The 27927-nt window shown below is 42.3% G+C and overlaps 2 protein-coding genes across 6 annotated transcripts in view; one reads left to right on the forward strand and one right to left on the reverse strand.

Annotated features, from left to right (window-relative positions):
• The window catches only part of scn8aa (sodium channel, voltage gated, type VIII, alpha subunit a), a 48745-nt gene extending 27846 nt beyond the window's left edge, over positions 1-20899 (reverse strand). The window contains exons 1-12 of one of the 5 annotated variants that reach the window (XM_085394551.1): positions 20686-20899; positions 17567-17900; positions 13044-13162; positions 11734-11823; positions 11159-11287; positions 10222-10313; positions 7157-7378; positions 6835-6898; positions 6526-6667; positions 4160-4366; positions 3788-4069; positions 802-1083 (exon numbers count right to left, since the gene is read on the reverse strand). In XM_085394551.1, the coding sequence (XP_085250677.1) occupies positions 802-1083; positions 3788-4069; positions 4160-4366; positions 6526-6667; positions 6835-6898; positions 7157-7378; positions 10222-10313; positions 11159-11287; positions 11734-11823; positions 13044-13162; positions 17567-17845 (1908 nt within the window). In that variant the 5' untranslated portion in view covers positions 17846-17900; positions 20686-20899. Of the gene's footprint in view, positions 1-768; positions 1084-3787; positions 4070-4159; positions 4367-6525; positions 6668-6834; positions 6899-7156; positions 7379-10221; positions 10314-10522; positions 10615-11158; positions 11288-11733; positions 11824-13043; positions 13163-17566; positions 17901-20207; positions 20656-20685 lie in introns of those variants that run through there. The other 4 variants (XM_085394548.1, XM_085394550.1, XM_085394549.1 and 1 more) reach the window with 4 other exon arrangements.
• A 765-nt stretch (positions 20900-21664) lies between these two features.
• Positions 21665-26207, forward strand: LOC146644670 (transmembrane protease serine 12). The gene is made up of 5 exons (XM_085392755.1): positions 21665-21737; positions 22782-22965; positions 23108-23385; positions 25739-25881; positions 25971-26207. The coding sequence occupies exons 1-5, from the start codon at positions 21665-21667 to the stop codon at positions 26205-26207; spliced, it is 915 nt and encodes a 304-aa protein (XP_085248881.1).
• Positions 26208-27927: the final 1720 nt, after the last annotated feature.

Raw genomic sequence — 27927 nt, forward strand, 5'->3', positions numbered from 1 at the left:
AAGGACAGCAGCCCTCCTTCATTTCTTAAAGTATTTTTCGAAAGCCTAATAGGATGGTGTGTATATATTTATACATATATATTTATGTAGATAGCTAGATACATATACTCTGGGATGGAATCAGGGAATTAGGGAAGCAGATAAAATTGTCTGTGGCTCTATAAAGCTGGTCCCCTCTGTTTCCTCCGGCTTCTATTGCAGATCTACCCACACAGGCTAGCAGAGGACCCGGATGCCTGGAGGAACACATCAACACACTGGAGCATGTTAACCAATCATTATATGCCATTTGTTAACAAAAACTGTGTTTCATTACTGCTAGTGTGTGAACGGGAACTTAAAACACAAAACTGTGTGTTACTTCTTTCTCTGATCTGTACACTAACGGGTCAGTGAGCAGCTGAATGATTTTGAGTGCAGGTACTTTATGAGTTATAAGTTTGATGCTAACATATTCAAAACATTAACAGTCATCATTCATTTCAAACAGTAAAATTGCCTGGAAGTCACTGATAGACCAAGTATGAAGCTAACTTGTGAAAGGTTGGTTTAAGTATAAATGCTATAATCACGTTTATTTTCCCATCCTTTGCCTACAGTTGGAGGGCAGCATACACTGCAGGGGCTGGGGGAGGGGAGGCGCGAGCGCTTAGCCAAGAGATACATACGGACTTGCAAAGATGACAGTAGAGGATAGAGAGCCAGAAAGAAACGTAACGGACGAGAGGGGGGCCATGCCTAGATAGGTCTACTCATTGACTTCCTTACACTTTCGTCAGTAGCTGCCTTATCTATTTTCACCTCAGGCAGAAGGCGTCCACCGGGCCCGGGGCCAATGAGCGACACCACGCCGTTACAGTCCACCGTGCTGTTCCTCTTGCCATGGAAGCCAGTGTAGCTGCTCCGCCGGTACGGGCTGAACAGGGAGCCTCGCCGCTCCTCGCACTCCTCGACGGTGCTGTGCTCATCGTCGGCGAATTCGTTCTCCGAGCCCACGTCCTTGCTGCGGCCCTTAAAACTGAAGATGCTGCTCTTGCTGTTGTGGCGTGAGAGGAAGGGTGAGCCCGGTATACTCAGGAGAGACTGGAGGAAGGAAATAGAAAAAGGATGAGAAGAGGAGATATTTGTGTGACGGAGCCCTGGGCCCTTCTGGGCCCATCAACTCCAGAGGACAAGATGAAAGCCAACATCTGTGGGAAATTTAATGCAGCAAGGGCTCCTTCCCACGAGGAGCCATATTCTTCTGACTAAATAAACAAGAACTAGATAATTAGGTTAGTGATATGCTTCAGTGTCAAGGTCACACACACACACACAGGACAGAGATACAGGCGTCTGAGACAAGTGCAATCTGAACATGAGTCACGACAGCAACAATCTGGAATGTAGCTAGCATTGATCCAGCTATTTTTTTTTAGCTCTACACAAAGTATGCTAGCTCACGGGAAATCAAATGTTTTGACAATAGCCCTCTGGTTGTGTAGAAGATGAGTGAAAAGCGCAAAGGATCCATTGCATGTCACATGAAGGATTTTCACAGAAAAGCGTTACATAAGGCCCGTAGGCCTCGTTAACTCGTCAGCTGAATACTTCTCCATAGAACACAAAAAAATTAAAAGTCAGCGAAGCTCGAGCACGGTCTAAGCACAGCAGCAGGACTGCTCCCTGTTACAGATTTGTGTAAATAATTCTGAAAATGAGGCCTCATACATCAACGTTGGGTACACACAAAAACAGGCCAAAATGAGGCGCACACTACTTCCAGCACAAAAGTTGATATCCAGAACAAGTGGCCAGGAAAATGCGAGCATCTCTGTGGAACCGTTGACCTATGAGACGTGTGCAAGAAAGAGGAAATGGAAGCTGATGGTGAGGTGGTCAATGAGAGGAATCTTTTTATCTGTAATGATGCAGATAGACCGGTTCTTATATCACACCTATCTATTCTATCTGAACACTCCAATACGACATGCCTCAATCATCCACTGACACAAACACTTTCTATCTAACCACACAGTTATAAGCCGATGTATCCACTGGCGAACTCGGGATGAGCATCTTACCCATGCACACTGGAGAAGCAAGGAATCGAACCATCAAACTAACAGATGACCTGCATTACCTCCTAAGCTGAAGCAACCACAATTGTTAGTCTGACTTCATGATGCACTTTTTCACTAACACACATATTAACTTCAATGAAGTGATCCAAGTATTTAGCAGTGTTATTTTAAGTTGTTCTGTGAGCGCCCTTAAGTTGCAGCTGTAACTAAAATCTCTAAACTAAAAACTTCGCTCACAGAAGACTGAGCCAAACTGTTAAAGGACGTCTGGCTTCCTTTCATTGATAGTTTTACCTCCCATTAATCAGACTACCAGATTTTCATGAATGTCATTGCTTGTCGAGATCTAAGACAGATGATACAAAATTAGAGAACCGCAGAAGAGTCAGTAGTCCACCGTATCACCAAGTTAGTGAGTGCCATAAAGCCTCCTCCGGTTGTCTCATTTATTGACTACGTAAATTTGTTGTCTGTGAATAAAGCCGATGCGTACCCTCACCAGAGCCTCAATCATACTGCAGGCCAAGTTCAGACAAGAAAAGATCAATTTCTACCCTTAAATGACATCCTCAGGCAAGTGGTATCACAATCATTTTGACAAGCTTTAAATCAGTCAGCTTGATTCCTGTAAAACAAATAAATGCTGCTGCGACACATAGAGCTGCAATGAATGCTCAGGTAATCCCAGAGGAATGTTTGACTGGAAAACCAAGCAATTAGTAAAAAAAAAAAAGTAAAATTGTATTTATATAGCACCTATCAAGATAACAATCACTAAGTGCGCCACAGAAGCTAAAACATAAAAATAAAAATCAACCAAAAGCAAGTTTAAAAAGATGATTTTTTAGCTGTTTTTTAAAAGCGACCACTGAGTCCACAGATCTCAGGCTCAAAGGGAGAGAGTTCCACAGTTTGGGGGCCACAGTTACAAAAGCTCTGTCGCCTCGTGTGTTTGACAACCAGCAAGCCCTGGTCACATGACCTCAGGGACCTGCTGGGAATGTATGGATGCAAATCACAAATAAATAAGGTCGCTCATTTCTGATTTAGTCAATTATGAGGCCCTTTGCATCAACCATTTACTGTATAGTAGAATTTGCACATGTGGAGGTAGGATATGAGGCCGATCCACACACATACATTTTAAGGCACACCATTTCACGCCTTTGTACACTATCTATGCCTAGTCTTAACCCCCACTGAGGCCCCTGGACATGTGCTTCACTACACGCTGCTCTGTAAGTGCAATCTTATATTTCACACACTGAAAATGAAAAGTAGTAAGAATGCCGTCCCTGCAGCCATGTGACTTACTGACGTCTATATTCTATTCATAGACATGAAAAGGTATCTGTTCTAATTCTGTGTGTTGTTTGAGTTTCATTTGGTCTCATTTTGGCACAAAAGGCCTCATACAGCTTTACGCTAGCCATGTAGATATTTTCTTATATGTTGGTGATTTTAGATTTTCTTTTTCCTGCAAGACTTCTAGTACCATCCCCAACATGTGTGAAAAAATCTACATCACAGCATGATCATGAGTGAAATACTCATCCCCAGAGAAGAGTTTGTCAAATTCAGTGTTTTTATTCTTGAGCTGCAAATTCTGTTTATCGTGTAAAATTACTAACAGTTTATATCTTGTTATAATTTAGCTTAAATTTTCCTTTCAATCAAAATGTCAGCATCTGATCATTGCTAACAAAAGGGAATATCTTCCTCACCTGGTTCATGATGGAAGACTTTCGGCCCAGGCGGTTATCGGGGAATCTGAAGCGGCTCCTTTTGCTGCCATCGTCCGACTCTGACTTGACAAACTTCTCGCTGTCGCCTTTCTCCTTCTCCTGCTCCTTCTGCCGCCACTTCTTCTTACGGTTGCGGCGCTCTTTAGCGCTCTTGGAGCTGAGCTTCGACATCTCGGACGAACTGCAGGAAAGACGCCCTCCTCCATCGTCTTCAACCGCATCCTCCGACACTGTGCCTGCAGAGGTTGCCATTGCAGCCGTCTACCGAGAAACGAGCACGCGAGTGAAGTCAGAACGATATTTTGACACAATCCATGAAAAAGTTTTGCCTTCAACTTGCAGAGGACTCACCTGAGCATCTTCTTGCTGCTTCTTTAGCTGCTCCAGCATCGCCTTGAATTCTTCTTCCTTCTGCGCGGCCTCTTCCATGGTGGCCTGATTCTGCTCCTCATAGGCCATGGCTACCACAGCCAAGATCAGATTCACCAAGTAGAAAGAACCCACAAAGATCACCAAGACAAAGAAAATCATGTAGGTCTTCCCTGCCGCCCTGAGGGTCTGTTAGGAGGCAGTGCCACAGAGGTCCGGGGAGAGAGAGGAAGAAAACAGCAGACCCGTGAGATCTGATACATGACTTCAACGCCACAATCAACGTCAGCCTCACTGCTCATCTCTTAATATGACTCATCAGAAAGAAATAGAAGACGTACACTGGTCTGAGCATTCCTGGGGGCAAAAATGAATGCAAGCCTCAAGTGAGGAGGGTAAATGTCTCTCACCTTCTGAGGACAGAAGAGTCAAATCTTAACTTAAAACAGCTCACACGATTTCATTTGTCTGTTTCTGATGTGAAAATAATGTGTGGAAATAAATTGAGTAAATGATTTTATACTTTGTGCTCATTAAAACCGTCCATGTGAGACTGTATTGTTCATCAGAAAGAACTGACCTACTTTGCACGCTCACTGTGAATAGCCAAACTATTTCTACAGATTTGGACGCTATGCCCACTGGAGATGAGAAGTGAGGAGACTGAGCAGCAGAGGTACAGCTGAACAGATGAACACACAAAGGAGAAAGCTCATTGGTGTCACTTTGTCTTCATGCTAACATACAATTGTTAAAGTCATTCTCGCGCTGTTATATTTTTAGGTTTAGATAAACCAGCAAACGAATAGTCATCATGAAAGGATCCCAAATTTGACTAAAAATGTTCTCGCTCATGCACCTCATCAAAAAATGAAATACGTCTTCAGGCAGCAAAAAGGAGAGAAAAAGGACTCTAGCAGGTAGAGAAGTGAAATATCCTCACCCATCAATTATGCATGCAGTTGACGTGATGCTGAGAAGTGCGTGCAGGACATTTGGCTCAAACGTTCTATTTTAGTGGCACAAAACTAAATCTTACATATATAATAAAATGCTCAGTACTGAGAAACAAATATGATCCATAGGAAGGCGTTTTATTGCTTAATGTCCTTACACCAAACCAAAAGCGGCTACGTAATGATTATTCTACACATACGGCGTACAGTATGAGCGAGAGCCTGCAGTTGGAAGCTGAATTTCAAAGATGAGAGCGAAAATAGAAATATGTGCCAGGATGCTCTCATCAGGTCTCATCGCTCTCATTGGTCATACTGTAATCCTCAGCCCTTAATATTTCATGCTTCCTTCCTTCCACTTGTACGTGGAGGCAGGGCTGTCTCCACCATTTCAGGGAAGCTTAATGTGGAACAGCCTGCAAGACAGACCAGATGGCGGTGACGGGGCCACAGTATCCACATGAGACTGAGAACAGGGGATAAACTTGGAGGTGAACTAGAGCTGAATGCAGAAGCCACCACCAGTTTTTGAATAATGTAATTTGAATAATTACAGGATGTTTGGTACACAATTTTTTATTGGCATTTGTGCTGCAGTGTAATAAAATCACTAGACAGCTGATAACCACCTCCACCATGCGATTGGTTTGTCTGTCAACTGGATCGCTTAAAAAATGTTTTTGCAAAATTGGACATGTGAGGTCACATTTTTATCCAAAATCAGTTCATTCACCGTTTGAGGCGAGTTTTTCAGCTTTAGTGGTGCAGTTGAAGACTGCTGTCATCAGGCACCAGTTTAGCTCACTGGTTGAGCAGGTGCCCACACACACAGCTGAACATATATATTTACTAGGTATGTGTGTTTTTAAAGGGATGCCAAATGCTGTCATTTTTCTGTAAAGCAAATTTACCTTGCCTTTGGGTATAAATAAAGTTACCTTGACCTTGACCTTGACTGCTGTATTTCTTCCTCTCTTCCTGTCTAATCTTCACCAGTGAACTAACCAGTAAAGGCAAAAGAAATCTTTAAAAAGCTGCTGTCACTAATAATGGATGAGAAACAAACCATCCATCGCACCATCCTTTTTTAATCATTTCATTGATTTATCCAGTTAAGGGTTGTACTATTGGGGGCGGAGCCTATCCCAGCTGTCACATGGCAAGAGGTGTGATACACTCTGGGCAGGCTGCCACTCTATTGCACTTCAGGCTAGCATTATTTATTTATCTATGCTTTTGGTGACTTTGTTTGAATTATAATATATGTTCATCAAAATTAACACCTTTGAAGCCTCGATAAAATCTGTCTAAAGGCCAAATATCAATCAGATTTCAGCACTGAGGGCTGTTACATGGTGAAACAAGCTGAAGGTGTGGACACATCTGCTTTACCAGCATGTAAAGGTTCTCCCAGAAGTCCTGTGTCATGAGTCGGAAGAGAGCCAGGAAGGCCCAGCCGAAGCTGTCAAAGCTGGTGTAGCCGTAGTTTGGATTCCTCCCAGCTTTCATGCATGTGTAGCCCTCCGGGCAGCGGCTGAGGGGTGGAGAGAGAGCGAGAGAGAGGCACATAGAGACAGAACAGGGCATTCAGCCCAAAAATGAGTCAGCACTATTTACTGATAATGTAGTCTGACTATAAGCACACAGAGGAGCTACAGCAAATCTTGGTACTCTTTTTGAAGGGTGGAGAAGGCAACTCACCCAGAGTCTGAGCTGTTCCCACAGAGCAGAGCGTCCAACTGGCCAGGCAGGAAGTAGAAGTTGGCTGAGAGGGGGAAAAAAGCAAGAAAGAAAAACTGCCAAACTGAGTAATTTCGCTCACATTCTGTCGAGATTTACTAAATTTACTCCATTCAGCGCATTTCTGACTCCAGCTCACTCAGAAATTTTGACTTCAGTTCATTTGAAACAAATTCCTTTAAGTGCCAAAACGACATATTGTTTCCCCATTCAAGCATATGGGTTGACTCATACTCTGACCTCCGTGCCAGGTCACCGTTGGTGACGCCTTGACTCTACTTACTGTCGTTCGTGATGTATTCGTCCCAGTCAAAGCCCTTACTGCCATTGGCTAGGTAACTCTCGTTGGTGTTGATTGGCCAGAACACACACTTGTGGCGCAGGTTACCCATGAAGAGCTGGAGACCAATGAGGGCAAAGACACTCAAACAGAAGACGGTCAGGATCATCACATCCGAAAGCTTCTTCACAGATTGGATCAGGGCACCCACAATGGTCTTCAGGCCTGCAGGCCAGCCACAATCACACATGCGCACGCACACAAACACACACACACACACACATTCACAAACCACACAGGTGATGCAGGAGCTCCTCATGTCCCATGTGTTAATCTCTGGAGTGTCAGCTGCTACTAGAGCTCATCTTTTTAAATTTGTCACTGGGACGAAGCCCGTAAATCCCTGCATCTTAAGATGTTCATAAAAATCTGGCTGAGACTACATTTGAAAACCTTCCCACTGAATTTAATTATAAATAGAAATAATAGATGTATTGTCATCGACTTGAATATACAACTAAATGTTCATTTTTAACTAAATTCAACATCAAAACAAAAGGGATCATTTTATAAATAAAAATCTGAACTGGTAAAATACTATAAATTTTAGATATGGGTAGTAATACATTTTGGACAAAACTGGGAGTTTACATACAGAACATCTCTAGAAACAACAAACAGGAAATATTCAGGAGCCTTCCCACTCTTTTCAGATTATTGCAACAGATCTCAAATCCAAATAATGGGCTCTTCAACAGAAGAAATTAGCATTTCATTGCCAATGACGGATGAAGTAAAAAAGAGGGGGAAGACTTTCTATAAGTGAGAGGAAATCCATAAGGAAAAGAGCACAGCAGCACAACGAGAGGCCATGAGAGGGACAGAGGCACAGGCAGGGGGGCATTAAACCACATGCAGGTCATTTAAACTCCAAGGCTGAACAGAAGCAATTCAATGCCAGTGCCGGTGTGGGCACTTTCTTGAACTGTCTTGTGTAAGGTGTCATTAGGAAAGCACTGACTCCCCATACCGCGACCCTGTAGTCTGTCTCATCCACTAAAGACAAAATCGCTTTAACTTCCAGACCAGCCTCCTCTGGCAGCATTCGCACAGATCCACGAGGAACTCAAAGATGGAGGCAGGATCGCCCACGCCCCATTTTTACTGTTCACCCACTACACGTACAGCAGGCTTGACCTGCTACAAGCTTTCGATAAATTATGATCTTAATTTAGACTTTCAAATAATCTTACTAAAAGCTCCGTCAAACCAGACATGTAAGGAGCTGCTCGTGTTTAAAGGGACCTATTATAATTTCTTTATTTCCTCATGTGCTGTTACAGCAGCTGATGTTCATGCTATGTAAGAGCAAAAACCTCAGGCTTAAAGCAGGTAAATGCTCCGTTTCTGGCAGTTTTTTTCAAGGATTTCAAGATATCTAAATGCACAGAAGCTCCACCCACCTTTTGTTTGCAAAGGACAGCCAATCAAAAGAAAGCTTGTATAACGGGGGGAATGCAACAGCTTGATGCATTCGGGGGTCGCACAAAGCCCCAGCATAATCTAAAAAAGCAGTAAAGACTTAAACTAGAACTCAGAGTCCAACAATTAAAGCGTGGAGCTAGAAATAAGCATAGCAGGTCCACTTTAAATCACCATACATCTTATTTACAAGCACATGAAAAAAATTATCAAATCAAACTAACAGATCTATGTTTCCCTGGAAAAAGCCCTCCCATTCACATGGATTACTGTTTGCTTTATTAAACAAATCTATAAAAATCAATAAAAGCTCCAATTTCATTACTTCTGTACCAGCATTTTAACAGAGAGTCCAGAATTTTGGGGAAATATGTTATTAATTTTGTGGCTGAACGCTACATTAGAAGATCAATACATCCTACCAACCAGTGTTTCGTCAGATTTTAAAAAAGCAGATACGATGTGTTAAATAAGGATGTTTGGAGCTGCTTTTAGGTGGCTGCTGTCTTTGGACAGAGCCAGGAAGTCTGTTTGCAGTCTTTAAGTTAACCAGATGCTCGCAGTAACTTTAGGTACTGGCATGAGAATGGTATCAATTTTCTCATCCAACTTTGAGCCCAAAAACAAACAAGCATATTTCCCAAAATGCCAAACTGATATCTAAATCGTCTGCACTCAAAGAAGACTTTTTCAAATTTCAGCATGAATGTGTAATTTGAAAAAGAAAGCAATCTTTAGTGGCTGTTTTGCAACATGTGTTTAATGTTCTCCGGTCAGATGTCCGGTCAGCGTTACCATTCCATCTGCATTCCCAAATATCTTTTTTTTTTTTGTGATATATCATTCAAGGAGGTCGTAAAAACAGAGAAAAAAAATCAATCAACAAGCTAAAAAACAAAAAAGAGGGCAAATCAAACTTTCAATGCCATTAATCAGCCAAGCTCTTGGTAGGCTAATATTATAAAAGCAAGTGACCGAAAAGCATCATGCAGCATAAGAGGTATGTTCACAAACTAGGCTTGGCAGTCTTCATACATAAGTAATGGGTATGTTCTATAAGATCTGTATAAGAGCTATACCTTTTCTCATAAAATACAGCTCACAGGTTTGTTTTGGACCCCATTACTAGGAATCCTCTCAAATTTCCAATTAGGAACAACTACAGGGATTAAAGCTGTCTGATTTTTCTTTTCTCATAAAACATAACATGCATATTGTAAGTTTACAGTGTTCTAACAACACATTTCTTTGCCATAAGTAACGGCATTTGCTTCTTCTGAAAAGCTATTTGAAGTTGAGTGAGTTGAAGCTATTTCTCCTTAAAGACAAAAGCTGCCTTGGAAACAAGAGCGCTACCGGGGCAGAAGAGAGTGCAGACACTTTGGAGGGCCCTAGAGGAGACTGCAAAGCCTATCAAAAATGTATTAGTACCATTTTTGATAATTTTGGAGGAAAAATAAATCAAAAAATGGTTTTCTCCAATTTTTTTTTTTTAATATCGCTAAAATCATAATAGTAATTATAATAATAGTGAGTAGAAAGGAAAGGGTGAGAGGATCAGCCTTAGTGTTTAAACTGAGTCTCACCTGGAATGACAGAGATAGTTTTCAATGCTCGGAGAACTCTGAATGTTCTCAGCGCAGATACATTGCCCAGGTCCACAAACTCTGTTATATATCTGAAATAGGGGAAGGATCACACACAGAACAAACACGATGACAAAAACCACACACGCCAAGAGCACAACACCACCGAACCAGGAGGAAACGACGCCACTCACAGAGCCTGTCCACTGAGGAGAAGGGTGGAAGGTAAAAGGAAAGAAAGACACACACACCTAACACCGACCCCGCCCCACTGCCCCCACCCCGCACCATCCTGTCTTACCTGGAATTACAGAAATAGTTTTCAATGCCCTCAACACCCTGAACGTGCGCAGAGCTGAGACATTGCCTAGGTTTACAAACTCTGTTATATACCTGCAGGATCAAACCACAGTTACAACAGCTTATTATTTACATGCAGATAAACGGTGAAAAGATCAATTCAGACAAAGATGGGCTTTGTGAGAAACAATGACATTTTGTATGATGGTCTTTTTGGGGGGAGGGGTGGGGGCTGTATTTGCTCATATGGAAATAAGTAAACTAGGTGACTTATAGTCGCTGGGAAGACACTGAGCATTAAATTGGATTTTGCAGGCTCCTGACGACTGAGAGAGAAAATGTGAATGACAAGAGTTGGATGGCGAGAGGGAGATGAATCAGACTGAATGACAGTGAGGTGTGGGTGTTGTCAAGGAGGCCGAGCAGTGTCAGATGGAGATCTTCGATTCCCAAAGAGAAAACCAGAGAAGTCTCGGCTCAAATGAGGAAACACAGAAGACGGGTTATCAGATAGGAAACAGGCAAAAGATAATAACTAAAACATCAGTTTACTTTAACCCAACCCAAATACGCAACGTATTTGTGTCCAATTTAACATCCTATTTACTCAGAGCTCGATCGAAATTAAAATACTTACGCCATCGAAATGACCATGAAATCCAGCCAGTTCCATGGATCTCTTAGGAATGTAAACCCATCTATACAGAAGCCTCGCGCAGTGATCTTTACAAGAGACTCGAACGTATAAATTCCCGTGAACGTGTACCTGGAAGACAAAGCGTTGACAGAATCAGTTCACCGCGCTAGATCAAAGCTCGCTCATTTCTAAGTGCCTGCACCTTCATTAACTGTTAAGACACCCAGGAAACGACGTTAGATAAAATTAGAATCATGCAAAATCAGATAAAACACTTTTCTGTCGGTCTAATGTTTTATTAGAATGTTGCTTCATTACATTTGAGCCACACAAATTTCCAGAAAACAGAGGTTTTCAAATACACTGCAGCATACAGCCCCATCAGTGCTTTCTTCTGAAATCTTGATTCTTGTGTGAAAAATATATAGTATGGTTATTGTGCAGAGGGTTTAAAGAGAAAATTCAAATTTAAAATTTCACAGAATTTGACCATCTGTGACTCAGATGTAGTGCCAACATAGGGACACAAACATTTATCACCCATTTATATATGAAAACAGATAAAGTGTACTTACTCTACTTGTTTTGACCACTCAGGAGGATCGCTAAAGGTCATGAATATACAGTTGGTCAAAATAGTACACATAATGATCATGCTGAAAAGAGTGAGGAGCATGTTAAGGAAAACGCAGACTGTAGTGGTAATCACATACATCATCAAGCCTCCATGACATGTAAAACATAAGAATAAAAAATACAGCTTGCAGTAGGTAACGTATGTCCTACAGTCGAGTACGCATAAACAGCCAGCAATATTTAAACAGTTAAAGTCAAGACATGAACTCAAAGCACTTAACTGAAGGTGGTTAAATGTAGCCACTACTATTAAATATTTAAACAGTATATATTTAGGGGAAATGCAAAACTACAGTACATTTTAAAGGTGCAAAGCTTTCAGTGCAGAGAGGCTGACACTCAAAGGAAACCAGGGAAACTTCAGACTTGGCTTTAAATGCCTGCAGAGGTCAGTATTAGTTGTGCCTTGAAATATTTGAACAATATTTCTGTACAGCATTAACCAGCAGTTGCAAAGACCTACACAGTGCACTCTACACAAATGTAGATTTAGGTGGGCAAAATAAAATGCCACTCACATTACTGCTTCTCTGTTTTATTTTACTTACTTTTTTATATATATCTATAAAAATAATTAATTTGTGCCTAAACTGGAAAACCTTTAATTATGCACCTTGCCTCATTTAGTATCTATGGACAGATCTTTAAATAAACCACGTGTATCTGCGGGCACCACTAACTCACAGGTTGCATTGCTGCAGGAAGGAGGCACAGTGGGGCACAGTCTGCTTCATTTTTAAACCAGATGCCCAAACAGTCGTGTGTCACATGACACACAGCTGGCTCACTTCCCTTAACTTGTGCAAATAGATAAGATAAAACAAGTCAAATAAAATATATTTCAAAAATCACATAAAATATTAACATGCAGCTCTGATCAGCTGAGGTCCTAAAACAAGTTTCCTTTTATGTCTTTAACAGTGCTTCAAATCGAGGGTGCATCCTCCAACTGTTCCTTCTGGATTCGTAGATAATGCACCGATAATGTGCTTATCGAGAGGTCTAGCTTGGCTGACTGTTAAGGATGACTCATCATTTGTGCTAGCCTTTCCCTTCAGTGATAAAATGGCTACTGCATGGCGTCCTCTGTGCTCTTTCTTGACTGTAACAAACCGACTCTCTCCTGTACCTCCACTCACAGGAAACGTCGATAGCAGCGCGAGCAGAGAGACAGAACACATCATGAATAATACACATAAACAGGAAACCTTTTCAGTCCCAGCAGTTTAGAAACCATTTCAAAGGATATGAATGTATCAAAATTTTAATAGCTAATCGCCTAACCGGATTAAAAGGACTTATTAAGTACAAGGCAGGTGTGGCACTAAAACGGAAGATTGTCTTCCCTCTATTTAGCACTATAAATGTCTGTGGAGAGAAGAAACAGAGAGAGAGAGAGAGAGGGAGACAGTTAACAATCAGAAAGATTATAAATAGACAAAGAACAATAGCAAGGAATATTTAAAAATGTATATGTCATCCTATTTGAAACATTGTGAAAACATTTTCTGCAAGGCATACACGGCCAGTATGCGGACGATAAATAAACAACGTGCATTTGGTCATTTAAGTAAAATGCTGCTTTTAAACAAATGCAAATAAAGTGAGAACTGCTGGCAGGATGACTGTGTGTTGTCCCAGAATCTCAGTGCTGCACCGCCCACTGTGGCGTCTTTAAGGGGAAGGAAACGGGCAAAACCGAGAGGAGCTTGCGAGCCACTTTCTGTGGATAACCTCATAATTGTTTAAATAAAACATGGCGATTTGCATGAAACATTCATGGAACTGTGCATTTGCACAAGTGATACGGGGCCCTTGTGCTTTTAACAAGGCATCTCTCACTCCACGCTAAGCCTCTGAAGAGACACCGACAGCGGAGTCAGGAGGGAGGGAGAGGAGGAGGAAAGAGGAGAAGCGGGGCGGATGGGTGGGGAGGTGGGAAGCAAGGCGCCTCACGGCGGTGGCGTCACATGACCGCGTGTATTTTGTGCGTTTTGGACAGAAATAAGGTGTGTGCCCGAGTTCTTACTATGACATAAACGTCTGAAAAAAACAAAATGACGAATGTGTCCACTTACAAATAAGACGGATCACCCCTGATGTCAATATTACCTAAATGAAGGGAGACGTCAGCACAGTTTCAAATGACTGGACCCACTTCCTTCCTCCAACCTTCCTCTCTTATTATAATTATAGGTCAGTGCATCTCCCTCATCATTAACACTGTCATCTACCAGTCAAGACAATCACACGCTTGGAAATGTCCCATCATGACATTTCTCTTAAACACAGCCATCGTGCACATATGCAGGGTACACATCCATGACTCACAAACAAATGCATAATTACACACATCACATGCAGCAGCAGCAGCAGCACCACAGCACAATCAATAACCACCACTGTCACCCTGACACACATGTCCTCCACAGCTATCCATGAAGCGCTTTTTTTTGGGTAACACATGACAAAAGTGCTGCTGCAAAGCTACTGAAAATTTCATAATCTAGAGCTGAACGAGGAGGAGAGGCAGAGAAGGCGGGGGGTGGAGAGCGAATGAAGCAGGCAGGCAGGGAGCAACTGTGGCAACAGCAGGCTGAGGAGAAGCAGGGCACGAGGAGCCAGAACGGGGAAGCTGGGCGGAAGACGAAGAGGAGGACGGGAGGGGGGGATGGGTGGGAGAGAGAAACCAAGAGCGGCTTCGACACAGAAGCTCGATCCAGCAGGCAGGGCTGCAGCATCTGCATCCGTGAGGGCCTCAACAGCCATTCGGCGACCCCCTTTTTTGACCCTTGTGGCAAGCGATAAATGGGCTGCGTTTATGGCGCCTTTAGCCCGAAAGCCCCACAGTCACAGAGACATTAATATATGAATGCTATAAGGCCTTCCTATGAGATGCCCATGCATTCCTTGCCGTGCTTTCGCCCTGTTTATGCCATTTGGTGTGCAAAAAAATATATTTTTGCATTGTCTCTAGAGGCATGCTGAAATATTCCTGACAATGTTATTAAAATAGATGAAAATTAAACCATTACTGTAAGGTAATATTACTGTAAACATCTTTAACCAGTCCACACAAGACAAAATGCTGCGTTTTCTCCGATATACATCCACTGATATGATGGGGCAAGAACTTGTGACGGGGTGACTTCAGTCATCTTATTTTTGAGACGCTCTGCTGTGTCTGTGGCAGATCTTTGTCCTCAGCAAAACATGTTTTGGTTATCTTGGCTGCAGCATGAAGGACAGCAAATGTGCTCATGCATCCTTGCACATGTTGTCTGTTTCATCTCTGTCCTCTCTTCATCTCTCCCTCCCTCCCTTCCTTCTATGTCCTCTCCTTGAAATCTTTCGCCGGCCTTGAACAGTGATGGCAACCACGACCCGGCCTAGCTCAGCTCAGCGTGGCACAGCCCTGCTCGGGCCACCAACCAGGCGGGGAGGGCCGTTGCTGCGTCATCACCTAGCTAGCCTCCCGGCCTTCTGTCTCAGCTATAAGATGGCCTAAAAGAGCCACGAATCTAGATTTATCTGAAAGATGAGGAGCAACCTTCCTTTACATATATTCCCCCTCATCTTTCTGCACCTCCTTCCTGCAAGGGAGCTATCCAGATGCAACCTGCCACCTCTCAAATGACAAAGACACACAGGGCAAACGTTCTCCCATCAAGGTCACCACCTGATCTGGTGTCACTGCAGCATCGGCTCCCTTTGGTATCAGAATGACACTAGATTAGGGGCCGTAATTAGATTTGCCTGAAGCCAAGAAGCAAAGACAAGAAGCAAGAGCAGAAGCGAGGCTGCACGGCTCACGCGCATGTGTGTCATTAATATGGAACACGTGGGGGGAAATAGACAGGTGAGCTGCATGTAAGCAAGTGAACAATCAACAGTGCCGTGGATCCCTGGACATGTTTGCCACGTGTCATCTGAATCGTGTCTCCTTGTGCGCCGGACTGGTGCGTTACATAACAGTCAGTGTGCACGGTGTAAAGACAGAGAGGTATAACACGGAGACAGACGGAGAGGAACGCTGATGCTGATGCTGTGCAGCCAAACGCACACACGCACAATATCTAAACAAATCTGTTCAGGTAACGACGATGACTAAACACGCCATTACCCTCCTGTTTTGTCAGGGAGGGTTTGCTATATTTTGAGATACTCTGTGTGGACCGAGGTTTACACAACGCTGTTGTCAAAACGTGCAGCAGTTTTGAAATGAATATATGATCGAAGGAGACTGTCTTGAACGAAAATGCAAATTTTGTTATATAACTTTTTTTTTGACTATAAACAGACAACAAACAACGCTACCATGGTAGAAGGTTTTAGCCTTCACTGCTCAGTCCTATTATGAACACACGAGCATTGAACTCACCACAGTACACCTTGCATTTGCACTGATGCTTAAGGAAAGGAGAGAACAGCCATTTTATGATAAATTATTCTCGCACTCCTACGAGTAAAAATGTAGAACTCTTAGAAGCATCTTTAGCTCTACAGCTTTCCACAATACAGTTTCTTTATAGTTTTCAATTTTGAGCCTCTAATTCTCCCTTTTTCAATATCTGCAAGCCGTGTCTTCTGTTCTTTAAGTTCGGAGGCTTTTGCACAACAAAAACAGTTGAGTGAAACAAATGCAGTCTCCAACAGTTTAGGCTAACAGGTGCACATTAAAAGACTGTCAAGGTCACCTGTTTGTCCTCACACTGAGGACGACCAGACGTCAGACATGACAGAAACCCCAGAGAGACACGTGTCTCCTTTAAGACGACCAGAGTCCTCTCAGCCTGCTGCTGCTTCTCTCTCCTGCCACAGATGAATTTTTCAACAATTAGGAAAGTCTGTCATGTGGAACAACGGTCTTTCAACAGTAACTGCTTCTGACCTTTTCCCCAAAGCCCTGTGAGCACATTGGAGATACAGCAACGGCCCACTCAACAGCTCGAGAGCTCGGCTCCAACACTCCCCAAAGGTCTTCGAGGAGGAAAACGTAATTACCTCCCGCAGCCTAATTATAAAATTAAAAATAACTGTAAACATAGCACCCCTGAAAGTCAAGTGTCAAAAAAAACCCTAAAAAACCCCACAGTGACTCTGCTGTCTGCGTCATTTCCGGTCATAACTTGTAACTCACTTCAACATAATGAAGTTTCTTATCTACTGAATGCTGTCCAAACCAATTATGTACTAAAATTATGAATGTCTGAGTTTATCTGATGTAACACAACGTCAGAAGGATAACAACACAATCACAATGTCTCAGGTTAAAATTTACTACAACCACTACAGTCAGATGCTACAACTATTTCTTCCAGATGCCACGCAAGCCTTGGATTTTAGTTTTAAACTGAGCTCAACTGATCACAATCAAATCTCTCAATATGAAAAACAACACTGAAAAAGATCAAAAGAAAAGTGTTTTATGAAAAAAAAAGAGTGCAAACACAAATCAGGCCAAGCACAAGGATGGAAAGGTAACAATGATGTTACAGGGTCACATTTTCACTTGCCAAATGCAATATTAAAGGTTTTTGGGAGGAATATTTTGAGCATTTTGGAAGCCTGAGAGCGAGGGACAAACATCAGAAACATTGCACTGCACCAATATTTGCAGCAATGTCAGATACTTTGTTTTAGAATAAAGCCAGCGCTCAATTTGACTAAAATCATTGTTGTGTGTGTGTGTGTGTGTGTGTGTGTGTGTGTGTGTGTGTGTGTGTGTGTGTGTGTGTGTGTGTGTGTGTGTGTGTGTGTGTGAATACTCACTTTTTGAGAATTCACGTAGAATGGGTCCAGATCCTCCAGTGGTACCGCCGCCATTCCCTTAGGGATGTCCCCATAGATGTAGGGCAGGCTCTTCCCAGCCTCCAGGTCACTGTTGGGTTTGGGCTTGTTCTCGTCATCGTCGTCACGGTAGCTGCTGTCCTGCTTGGGTGGCTTTTTGTTCTTCTCCTCTTGGATGCGCTGCTCAAGGACCACCAAAGATTCTGGAGTAAACTTCCTGAAGCTGTCAGGTCCTGGCGGTGCAAGAAGGGGTGCGGCCATGTTTTCATCCTGCAGCTACTTAGTCTTTAGGTTTGTACCATCCACGGTAGCAGCTCTGCGGGAAGCAGGAGGGGGGAATATAACATGAAATGACGTACTACAAAAATGGTGGCCTGAAATTAACAGTTAGCTGGGTGCCCATTTAGAAAGATTACAGAAAAAGGAGACAATACAGCTGCAAAATGTTATTTTATGCACCAAAAGAACAAGAAAATGTTGAGATCTTGTAATGTTAAATATATATATATATGTGTGTGTGTGTGTGTGTGTGTGTGTGTGTGTGTGTGTGTGTGTGTGTGTGTGTGTGTGTGTGTGTGTGTGTGTGTGTGTATAAGCATTTGCAGGCTAACAGATCTCCTCCATCTAGTTTATCTCCATTAAGGAAGTGAGCTGAAGAGAACCATTAACAGACATTTGTTAAATGATCCTCTGAAGCAGCAGAGTGTGTGGTTGACTTAAATAAAGAGAATATTTTAGATAAGAGTGTTAAAGAGCAACGCATAATGGTTATTCTCATAAGATGGGGGAAATATCAGATAATATACTGAGGAAGCCTTTTGGATGAGAGGTTTTCACAAGCCTAAAGAAGCCCAGTTGCATTCTTATTTCAAGCTTTCTAGTCAACCATGACCTGGATGACTGTGAACCTACACAGGCAAATGTGTAGGTTTATATAAAAACATGCATATTCAGTCATTTCCAACCTTTGAGGACCTGTTTTACCAAGAAAGAACTCCAAACCAGTGGTATATGCTTCAGTTGATGAATATGGTCGGTTTTGCCATTTCAACTCACGTTGTGTTGTTTTATTGGTTACATATATTTGCGTTGCCATGGTAAATCAGATGTTGCACAGGTTAACAAACAAATATGTAAATATTAAAGAAGATGTATTTTATAATTAATTGAATGAAGACCAAGTTCCACCTGCACAAAAAATCAAACCACAGGTTTAAAAGTCTCACCCCTCATGACTCTGTTAAACAAAAAGGCTGAGAATAAAAGGCCTTACAGTAAAGGCTTTCTCCAAAACGCAAAGAGGGTAACATGACAAATGTTCAAGCTGCAGGAACACCGGGCAGTGCTGAAGCAAAGAGGAAGGAGCTGAAATTAGAGTTCAGTTAAGCCAGACTTGAAAAATTAACGAAATCATTAGAATTTTTGGAGGATTTCTAAAACATCGCCCTCCCCTCTCTTCGCCCTGTGTTCCACCTGCTGCTGCAGCGCAAAATCCTTTCATTTCAACAGGAGCAAGGTGTCTGCAGCCTGAACAGGACAGGCGGCCATATTTGAGTCAGCGGGCCCCGTCACTTCCCTGCCTCCCTCTTACATAACAGCGTCTAATTGAAATGTTCGACGCGTTAAAGCTGGCATCACACGGGAAAGACTCCACTCTGCGTGTCCCGACACTCGGTGGAAAAAGCACAGGAGACGTGAAGCAGGTGAGGCGAGAGGTCTGTTTTAAAATGGACACCAGAACCTCGGAGCCTTCTGCTGCGAGGCTGGCGCTGTCCGCTTCAGCACTGCACGAGCTCATATTCATACACGTGCGCGCGCACGTGAGTGCCTACAAAAAAGGTGCGGGGGGGTGCACACAACCCTCCGTTCTTTTCTTTTTTCTTTTTCTTCCCCGACACCTTCAGGCCTGTAGTTTATCCTTCAAATCTCCTCGATTATTAAGTCGTGGTGGCAACACTCGTCTCGTTATCTGTCCCATCGGCTGCTGCTTACATCTAAGCCTAGCAGTGCGATCAGTGTCACACAGAAACGGAGAACATTCTGGCATCTTCTCGGTCAAATCAACTTGTTTCCTAAAGGTTTGAATCAGAGAGCCACTGCGTTTCCAATCTATTCCTGTGCTGAGCTTCACAGAGAAGCTGTGGGTTATACTGCGCAGTGAAGTGGCCCGCTACAACCAAATTGGCCAAAGCTGTATTGCTGCAGTGGGAGGTTTACATGTTAAAAATTGTCACGCTGAGGTAAGCACAACCGTGGATCAAAGTCACGAGTGTGATGTCGATGTAAAAATAACAATCAGGTACATTTTGTCCTCCCTGTGAAACAGCAAACACGGTTTTGTTTTTCTTGGGGTTTTTTGTCCTCTCCGGGATGTTCTGTGCGCTTTTGCGCGTTGTCTTCAAGGATCTGCACCACACCCGTGAAGCCATGTCGACTGCCAAATCAATAAGGCTCTATCTGTGCACAAATAACCCAGGCTGCGAAGCTAAAAGTAACACACAGTCTGCACCACGGCGTTAAACACGACGATTAGAAAACAGCAATGCTCATGTCACGCCAAAATCACCTGGAGGAATGCAAATTTCCCGTCTGTTGGTGATGGAAAGAAGATCGGGCTACTTACATAGCATCAGCCCCTTCTTGAAGCCTTGTGGGGTTTCAAGTGCATCATCCTTTAGTCCGGAGGATATAAAGAAAAAAGCCCAAATTAAAAATAAAAACCTACAAAGTTTTCTGGGCTTCGAAGAAGTCAGACGGCGCCCTGCCTGAAGCCTAACCTATGAGACATTTTCTCCTCCCTCCCCTGTTTTCTAATCAGTACCTCCGATCCTCGGTGAAATGGTTAATCTGATAAATTCCGACAACAACTGGCTGTTAAATATATTTCCCTCCCTCTTCGCACTGGTTCAGCCGGTAGATGCCCATCGAGCGCAGACACCCTGTTTCGTCGCGCTCGCTCCCCCCAAAAAAGATGCGGGGCAGTGTGCAGCTCTGCGACATTTAGGCTACGCAGGGATAGCCTACCGACGGAGAGAAAATCTGCCCTCACCTACCGACGCGCGCCAGGCTTTCCCCAACGGTTACAAGCGAAGGATACTCACTTCGTAAGCGTTACAATGAATCCAGAGAGCCGTTGCAGGACTGCAGATGTGAAAAAGCTTGGGGAGAAACTGCGGTTGTCGCCATATTGTTGCTGCTACCTTCCCCCTCAGCGCGAGCGGTTTTCCTGCATAATTGATGACTCTCAGCAGAATGTGAGGGAGTGTCGGAGAGCGCGTTTCGTAAAATCGTAAAGGTCATTTAGGCCCGCAGACTCCAAACCCCCCCAGTGAGCGCCTCACAGCACAGGATCAGGGATGATCCATGGTGAGAGACTGTGCGCAGAAAACACGCTCAAGGTTTTTCTGACAAAACGCATTGGCTCACTGTGTGAGCACTGTGTGTGTGCAGTGTGTGTGTGTGTAATGTGTGTGTAATGCAGGAATTTATCATGTGTAGGCATTCAAATAGGGGAGGCCACTACATGTCTGAGATATGGGAAGAAAATAATAGTTTCTTGAAAGACATTAAAGCTGATGAGTGAATGAAAAGACAGTTACGCACACGCGCGCGCGAACACACAACTAACGCCTTAATTGTTTCTCTTTCTCACATGTTCAGTGTTATAAACATTTGTTCACTTATCGTCACATACTTGCAAATATATTATTTAAGCCGAGCACCTCATCTCCAAATGACTGTTTTCACTTACAGGCCTCCTCCAGCACTTCGCCCTTTAATAGCACAAATTTAAATGCAAATAGGCAGCTCTTAATCCGGTAACCTGCCCTCTGTCTTTTTGCTGTTACGTAATGCGCGAGCTCGCGTGTGAATCAATGCAAACGGAGCCTCAAAATATATCAAGAGCTTTCACGTTTCTGTAGAGTAGCTGCTTTTCCGTTAAAACTTTTTTTTACGCAGATCAAAAGAGCTGAACGTGCACCTGACGTCATCGGTGGTCGGAACAGTTTCTGTTTGCGATCAAAAATACACACATATATATTTATATTTACATTTATGAAGGAAAAGAGTTGAAACTAAATGGAGTTAAAAGGTTTTCTCCTGTGTCTGAACGTCTGCTATTTGACCGCATTATCCACTTCGCCACAGAAGAGTGAGTACCTGCAGAAGTTTTAGTGTTATTTCTTCTTTTCCTCCACTTTTTAGTAAAGTATTCAGCCAGTTTTTGATTATCAGTAACTTCAGATCCTGTTTTGCGGGGGGGTTTGGCGGTTTTTTGTTGTTGTTTTTTAGCAAAGCCCCTCTTTCTTGGACCCGAGTGTTATTTAGGTGAATTTTTCTAATTTTCTAATGAACTAATATAAGTTTTGTTTTGTTTTGTTTTAAACAGGTGTCTCAGTTCAGCTTTTTGGCTAATATTGAGCAGCTAACTTTACTGGGTCCATGTGCTGACTGTGACTCAGCACTTTACCTGATAAACATTTTATTTGTGTTATGATATGATGAAGTCTCAGTGATACACTCAGTTCACTTCCTCGCTGAAAATGTACTTTCTTTGTTTCTTTACTAACAGAAAGATTAATTAGCACATCACCCGCAGTTTTGCACTTTAAGAAAAATTAAACCATTCACCCACTATTATGTGTTATCACAAAAGCAGACAAAACAACTAATACTACTTTATTCAAATTTTTATATTTTATATATATTCGTTTGGTTTCTATCACCACTGCTGTCACCAAAACCTATATAATCATTGGCTATTTTGGATGTCTGTTGCGATTTGAAAAATATTCGGTAGCACTTTTTAGTACAGCTCGGCAAGAATGTGGTAATAGGGGGGTGAACAGGAAGAAACAAGCAGGTAACAGTATAAAAATAGCAGGTTATTACCCCAGAAAGTTAATGTTGGATCCCTCTCAATAATCCAGTTAAGGCGATATTACTAGTATCCAAGTAATGTCCAAGTAATTAAGGTTAATGCTATTATCATTATATGGTAATAGTATCCTAATATGTTAAAGCGTCTACCTACAAACTACAATATTATTGTGAGACTACGACCAATATGACCTGTATGTTTGAGTGGTGAGTAACACTAGAAAGGAGCTTTAATGTGTTTTTCACATTAAAATGAGAAACACATTTAAAGTTTACGTACAAGTCAACTTAAAACCTTTTTTTTAATCTTTATTAGGTTGTGGGGAACGGCCTCTTTTTGGTCCTCCAGGTGCTTCTCGGATCGTGGGTGGCCGGGAGGCTCCCGAGGGGGCGTGGCCATGGCAGGTCAGCATCCAGATCCAATACAGACACCACTGTGGTGGCACTCTCCTCAGCACCGTCTGGGTGCTCACTGCCACACACTGCTTCTACCACCACCTGTGAGTCCCTTAAAAGTAACAGTTAGGGCACTTTGCACAGGGGGGGGGGGGGGTCCTTACCGCAACGTTATTGGCGTGAAGGTAAACGCTGACGTATATGTATATGTTTGGGTTTTTTTACACTCTTTTCTTTTGTGTCCAGACGGATCGGCCTGAGCTATTTTCGTGTGGTGGCAGGACTAAATACGCTATCTTCTCCAGGAAATTACGCCCAGGTCCGCTCCATCAGGGGAGTGAAAATGCACGATGGTTACAACATTTTCACATCCGATAACGATGTGACGCTGTTGCTGCTCAGCTCGCCCTTTAAGTTTACCAACTACATCCAGCCTATTTGCCTTCCTGGTGATGTGATCCACGAGGCCATGCTCAACCTCAGCCACTGCTTCGTCAGTGGATGGGGAAGCACCTATTACAAAGGTGGGAAAGGCCAGAGTTACTATTTTAAAATAAGAAAAATTAGTATTTAGTTTAGGGCAGGGATGTCAAACATAAGGTCTGGGGGGCAAAATTGGAGCCAATATGGCCCATTTTACATTTTTGGAAAAAGTGAATTTAAAAATTTTGGACTTTTAAACTTATTTTTATAAGTTTTACAACTTTACATGCTGACAAAGACCAACAGCCACACCCATTTATACTATATCAAAGGAGCTAAGTAATAGATAAACAAGTAAATGACAAAAAAGTTTGTTTTCCATTTTCTACCATAGAAATTTTAGTTCAACAAAAGAACATTTTGGAAAATTAATAAAACCTGTTTGTTGTTTTTGTAAATAGGAAATAGGAGAGTGAGATAGCAGAACTTTTTCTTCAATTTTACACATTTATCAGGTAGAGAAACAGATTTACTACTGATCTTTTTATCTTTTATTAACACATCTGAATGTGGGTTCTGGCAGCTCCTGGCAACACAAGTCAGATGAAAGGTTAAGAAAATGATTGAAATAGCTGAGTTTATTGATGTCAACCAAAGCATGCAAAAAGTGAAGGGGTTCTGAAGTATTTGCAGCTGTAGAATAGAATAGCCTTTATTGTCATTGTACAGAGTACAACGAAATTGGAGTTCCACTCCCTTGGTGCAAGTTTCAATAATAAATATAAATGTAAAATATAAAAAGTACAAAAAAAAAACAATCGTAAGTACTCAAACAATAGTATGTACAATATATACAGGATAGCAGCATTAATATAATGACAGTATGAATAGCAGCATAATATAATGACAGTGACGGTATGGAATAGGTTCAATTGTTTTTGTGCTTATTTACTACGGTGATAGCTCTGGGAAAGAAGCTATCCCTGAATCTGTTTGTCCTGGTTTTATGTGACCTGTACCGTCGGCCTGACGGTAATAGTTCAAACAGTTGGTTGCTGGGGTGAGAGTGGTCCTTGATGATATTGCCAGCTCTGCTGAGGTACCGAGAGTTTGCAGTGACCTCCAGGCTGGGCAGAGAGCAGCCAGTGATCTTCTGGGCTGTGTTGATGACCCTCTGCAGTACTTTCCTGTCTGCAGCTGCAGCTGTATTATCTGTATGTCCGGTTTTAGAAGTCATCAGTGCATCAGACAAACTTCTCATCCTCTGGAAGTTTAATGTGAGAGCAGGAAAAGTTTACAAAGAGAACGATGAGAAATTTTAGTAAAGGTGAAATGAACTCCACTGGCAAGTGAACTCAACATCTACTTGACTATTATGTGGCTTGCAATGCTGCCTTACATAAGTTCTTATCAACAGAGATAATGCACGTTGCTGAGCTTGTCTTAGCCTTGAAGCCTACCTCATAAGATGAAAACTAGAAAACTTGATGTTGTGAAGCTGGCATGTGCTGATTACCAAAAAGATTTGCCAGGGCAGTTGAACTGGCTCTTGAAGATTCTCAAGAACATCTTGAGATCTTGAAGGCTGCTACTCAAAATACAGCCGGCTGGTTTTCAGAGGATTGTGTAGAAATCCAGAAACTTCTAGAAAGTCAGAACCAGCCTTCCTCACAGTAAAGACCAAAACGCAGAAAGAAAGAAGAAAGAAACACTTGGAGTTCCTGATGCTACAAAAAGAAGGAGAAGAATTGCAGATTCTGTCAGATAAGAACGACTCCCAAGGCTTGTTTGCTGCACTGAAGGCAAACTGTGGTATCCACATGATGTGACATCTGACAGGAGATATGAAGGACACCACTGAGTGATGAAAGGAACAGTTTTAGAACCTCTTTAACACAACTTCAAGTCCCAGTTAGAGCTCGGCTGTGTATATCCATTTCAATGGATGAGCCATAGAAAGCACTCAAGAAAACTAGGAAAAGTCGGGTATCAGGTCAGGCTCTTATATCTCTACAACAACTCCTGGAAACAGAAAAGATCACACTGAATAGAAAGAAAGAATCAGTGAAACGCCATATGGAGATCACTGGGATGCACTCTGAAACCTGAGAAGTGCAGAGTTGTCAAATCAGGTGTTCATGCTGCGCAAGGCATTTGTTGACCAGATTACAGGGCCTCGCAAATAAGGTGGCACATCAGCTTCGAGTTGGGCGGTCACTCAGCGCAACAGATGTGGAAAACTGTCATTTCTAGGGCAGGTCGCACAAGTGTGGCTATCACAGTCTAATCTACAACTGAGTCACAATGGGCTGCTAGTGACCTGTTTTTGAATATATTATATCATGTAGATACTGAAAGCATGATTATTTTCCTCTGTTTTTAAATGTCACTCTCACATTACGTCACATATATTAATAAAGTTTTTTCAAAGCATCTTTGGTGTGTGAACTGCAGGCCCGCTGACAAACAAACTGCAGGAAGCTGAGGTGGAGCTCATCGACAGACAAACATGTAACCGGGTCACCTGGTATAACGGCATCATCACTGAGAAGATGATCTGCGCAGGACTGGAGAGCGGAGCAGCCGATTCCTGTCAGGTGCTGATCCTTGGGTTTTGTTTTTGTTTTTTATTAAGTCACTACGGGCTGGTTGAAAGAAAACTTCACGCTGTTTGTGTCTGCTTCAGGGTGACAGCGGGGGCCCGCTGCAGTGCTACAGCGAGAATCAGGATAGGTTTTATCAGGTTGGCGTGACGAGCTTCGGAGACGAGTGTGGACTTCCTCTCAAGCCTGGGGTGTACGCACGAGTCAGCATTTTTTCAAAGTGGCTGACTGCGAGTCAGACAGCGGTAGCAGCATCTGTCCACAGAGCGAGCACGGGAGTCATCGCAGCTCTGCTCGCTGCTGCTTTGACGCTGCTCTGAAACATCCAGACTGGCAGCAATAAACATCCAAACTAAAGCAAACAGCTCTGAACGCCACACGCTTATTTTTTCATATACAGTTCATAACAACAACCCTGTTAGAGCTGTCAGAGCTTTTTTAAAGGCACAGGAGAGCCACATTTCTTATTCAGCAGCTTACTTTGGAGTGATGGTGTAACTTGTTGTCAAGCCAGAAACGCTCTGATTGTTTCACATGATATCTGTGTTTATTAATTTTCTTTGTACAGCATGTAAATACAGACAGAGACACATGTATGTGATGACATATGCTTCGTCTTAAAATGAGCTCACATTTTCTAACACGTTGCTTTTGTTATCAGTAATAGAAGGAGGGTTAAGACGTGCTAATAATGGATGGTTTTTATTTCTCTGCTGCAAGGAGTTGTTTCCTTTGGAGAGACGAGTCCATTAGAAATACGAAAGCTGTAATATGACTGAAAGGCAGCTGCTTCCTTGGAATTCACTTTATTGGCGACATTTCCACAACAACTTAGCTTGCTTAGATTATCTCATAGAGTTTTTAAGGCACTCAGCAGAAGAGAGAAGAGCTTTTAAACTCCTGAGTGGGTACAAAAAAGATGTCAGAGCTTTTATTTATTAGGAAGACCAGAAGTTTCCCTTTTTTTCCCTAATAAAAGCTTTAAAACATCCAGAAAAAAACTTTATTAAGAGCAACAGATTGTATTAAGATGTTAAAAGGCTTAAGTTTAATTCCTGGATTAATGGCATGTCTGTAGGTGATTATATAAATGTATTAACAGCCTGATTTTAACTGATTAGCCTGATCTAGAGTTTCTAGATGGTGTTTTTAAGAAAGCTTTTCTTTTAAGAAACACATTTCCAGTGTCAAATAAAAATAAATTAGTCTGTTTCAGAAATCGAATTATTCTTGCATTAATATATATAAAAAAATAAATGAATAAAAAAAAAAAGTAACTAAATACACAGCTTCTTCCTTTCTGATACTACTTTGTTACACTGCAACAGGCCTAGACTGCTGGGGTCTTCCCATGATGCATTGTTTCTTTTTCGCTTTCTTTGTGTTCTCCACTCTGCATTTAATCATGACTTATTATCAATCTCTGGCTCTCTTCCACAGTGTGGTTTTATCGCTCCCCCTGCCCCTCACTCCCAAACGGGCGTAGCAGAAATCTGCCCTTCCCTGAGCCAACCAGAGGTTTCTTCCTGTTAAAAGGGAGTTTTTCCTTCCCACTGTCGCCAAATGTTTGCCAGTAGGAAGTCGTGCGATTATTGGAATTTCCCTTATATATTGTCGGGACTTTACCGTAGAATATAAAGTGGTTTGACGGGACCTTTGTTGCAATTAGTTGATCATCAATCAACTATTAACTATCTGTTGGTTCAAGTAAAGAAATATCTTATTTTATTAGATGTGAATATTTCTAAGAAACGCTAAGCAAAACTGAAGTGTGGCATCTTAACACCCCCAACACAAACACACAGAGCAGAAACACTGACACCTGCTGGAGGGAAGATGCCATTTTCTTTCTTGTAACAGCAGCTGGTTGCAGATAGATGAGAAAAGAAGTACAAGACAAGTCTGACAAAGCAATTTTTTTATTATTTGACATGAAACACATCCAATGACAGAGTGACAGTGTTTTTGTCAAGTAAGACATGTTGTTGTTGTTGTTGTTAGAAGTTATCGCACCATTAACCAGTTGAGAATGTCTTTGCT

Source organism: Rhamphochromis longiceps, linkage group LG20 (genome assembly GCF_057381845.1).
Source record: "Rhamphochromis longiceps isolate RC_006_pf linkage group LG20, R_longiceps_female_GT1.1, whole genome shotgun sequence".
NCBI lineage: Eukaryota > Metazoa > Chordata > Actinopteri > Cichliformes > Cichlidae > Rhamphochromis > Rhamphochromis longiceps.